At 58.8% G+C, this 1,566-nt stretch overlaps 1 protein-coding gene across 1 annotated transcript in view; it reads right to left on the reverse strand.

Moving 5' to 3' along the window:
• Positions 1-1,309, reverse strand: part of HSBP1 (heat shock factor binding protein 1) — a 3,395-nt gene extending 2,086 nt beyond the window's left edge. The window contains exons 1-2 of the mRNA XM_006152574.3: positions 1,159-1,309; positions 665-731 (exon numbers count right to left, since the gene is read on the reverse strand). Coding sequence (XP_006152636.1) covers positions 665-731; positions 1,159-1,203 — 112 coding nt within the window. The 5' untranslated portion in view covers positions 1,204-1,309. The remainder of the gene's footprint in view (positions 1-664; positions 732-1,158) is intronic.
• Between the last annotated feature and the right edge of the window lie 257 nt (positions 1,310-1,566).

Below are 1,566 nucleotides of genomic sequence, written 5' to 3' on the forward strand. Positions count from 1 at the left end.
AATGCCAAAGGCTAGGACAGGATCAAATTCCAGCCCTGACCCTAAATAGTGATGGATCCTGGTAAGTTCCTTCAATTTTCTCTAAAACAATTTTTTAAAATTTGCCAGAGGGCATGTGGGGGGGAGGGAGAGAGAGAACACACTTTTCCAGCAGGGGCATGGTCATTTGGTCATCTTTTTTCCTCCATTTTTCCATCCCACTGGGATTTAGGGCATGCAGGTACACCCTACTTGTGTTTTTTACAAGTAAGAGGCACTGGGACTTGAACCATGGTAGACCCTGTGGGACTGGGCTCCTACAGCACTGTGCTTATCCACTGCACTAGGGGGCTGGCCCAAGTTCTTTCAACTTTCTTCATTCCTTCAGTAAAGATAATACTATAAACCTTTCATGAGGTTAGAACCATGAGGATCAAAGGAGACACAGAAAGCCCTTGGCCCACTGAGTCCACGTACTAACCATTATTGCTGGTAGCCTGGACGTCCCTCCAGCCGGTGCGCCCAGCTCAGCTGTTCCCCTACTCTCGGCACACTCCTCCTTAGGAAAACAGTGCATCCAAGCTCAGCAAAAATTCTGCAAGTGAGTGGCTGAAGGTGGCCTGCATATCCCCCAGGTATCCCTGCTGCTACCTCATTGGGGGCCGACTACAAGTAAAAAGGATATTTCTTCCAATGATCTGGTCGGACATGGTCTGAAATTTATCTTGCATCTGTTGCAAGAGAGTCTGCACCTGAGAAAAACGAACATAAAGAACTGCACGTTATCCTGAGGCACCTTCAACGGGGCTAGGCCGGGAGCCTGGCCAGAGGAGCCCAGGACGCGGGGCTCCAGCCCCGTTCGGGCCTGAGCAAGGAATTCGTTCCTTCCGCTCCGGTTCCGTGTCTGCGGACTTAGGCGGACGGGCCTCAAGCCCCTTTTTTTCTGAGCCCGCTGAGATTCCAAACTCGGGGGCCCTGGGCTGTTGCTGAGGGCGTGGGAATAGGGGCTGGCGCGGCTGGGGGGACCCGGGGTCGCCGTGGGGCCTTGGGCCGGGAGCGGCCGGGGACACCTCCAGAAATGGGGCCTCGGAGGCGCGCGAGGGGAGCGCTCGGTCCCGCAGGGCCTGGCCGGCGCCGCCGGGGGTGCCGCGGCCTCGGGCTCGCGCAGCCGTCCCTTACCACAGAGGTCAGGTCCTGCACGGTCTTGGGGTCAGTCTCGGCCATCTCTCCGGTGCCCAGCTTGGCGGTGGTTGCTCAGACCGTCACCAACACTTCCTTCCGTTCGTCGCGCAGACGCCCCCGGCCGTTGCTTCTCGCGATGAGACGGCAGCTCGCGGGACCGCGGCGCCTTGTGGGGGCTGTAGTTCACAGCACGCACCGGAAGTGCTTCCTGTCTCGCGCTTCCGTTCCGAGGGGACCCCCGACTAGCCCTTCCCCGCCCCTTTATCTTAGCCACGCCCCCAGCCCCGCTGGCTCCGCCCCGCGTGCCGCCGGCGGCGGAAAACAGACAAACCCGGACACGCAAAGGAGTCTGGGAGTGGCCGCGGGGAGAACCACGGTTCCATTTGAACCGTCGGGACACGGTTA

The sequence above is a fragment of the Tupaia chinensis genome, unplaced genomic scaffold (genome assembly GCF_000334495.1).
Source record: "Tupaia chinensis unplaced genomic scaffold, TupChi_1.0 Scaffold000355_1, whole genome shotgun sequence".
In the NCBI taxonomy this organism is placed as follows: Eukaryota; Metazoa; Chordata; class Mammalia; order Scandentia; family Tupaiidae; genus Tupaia; species Tupaia belangeri.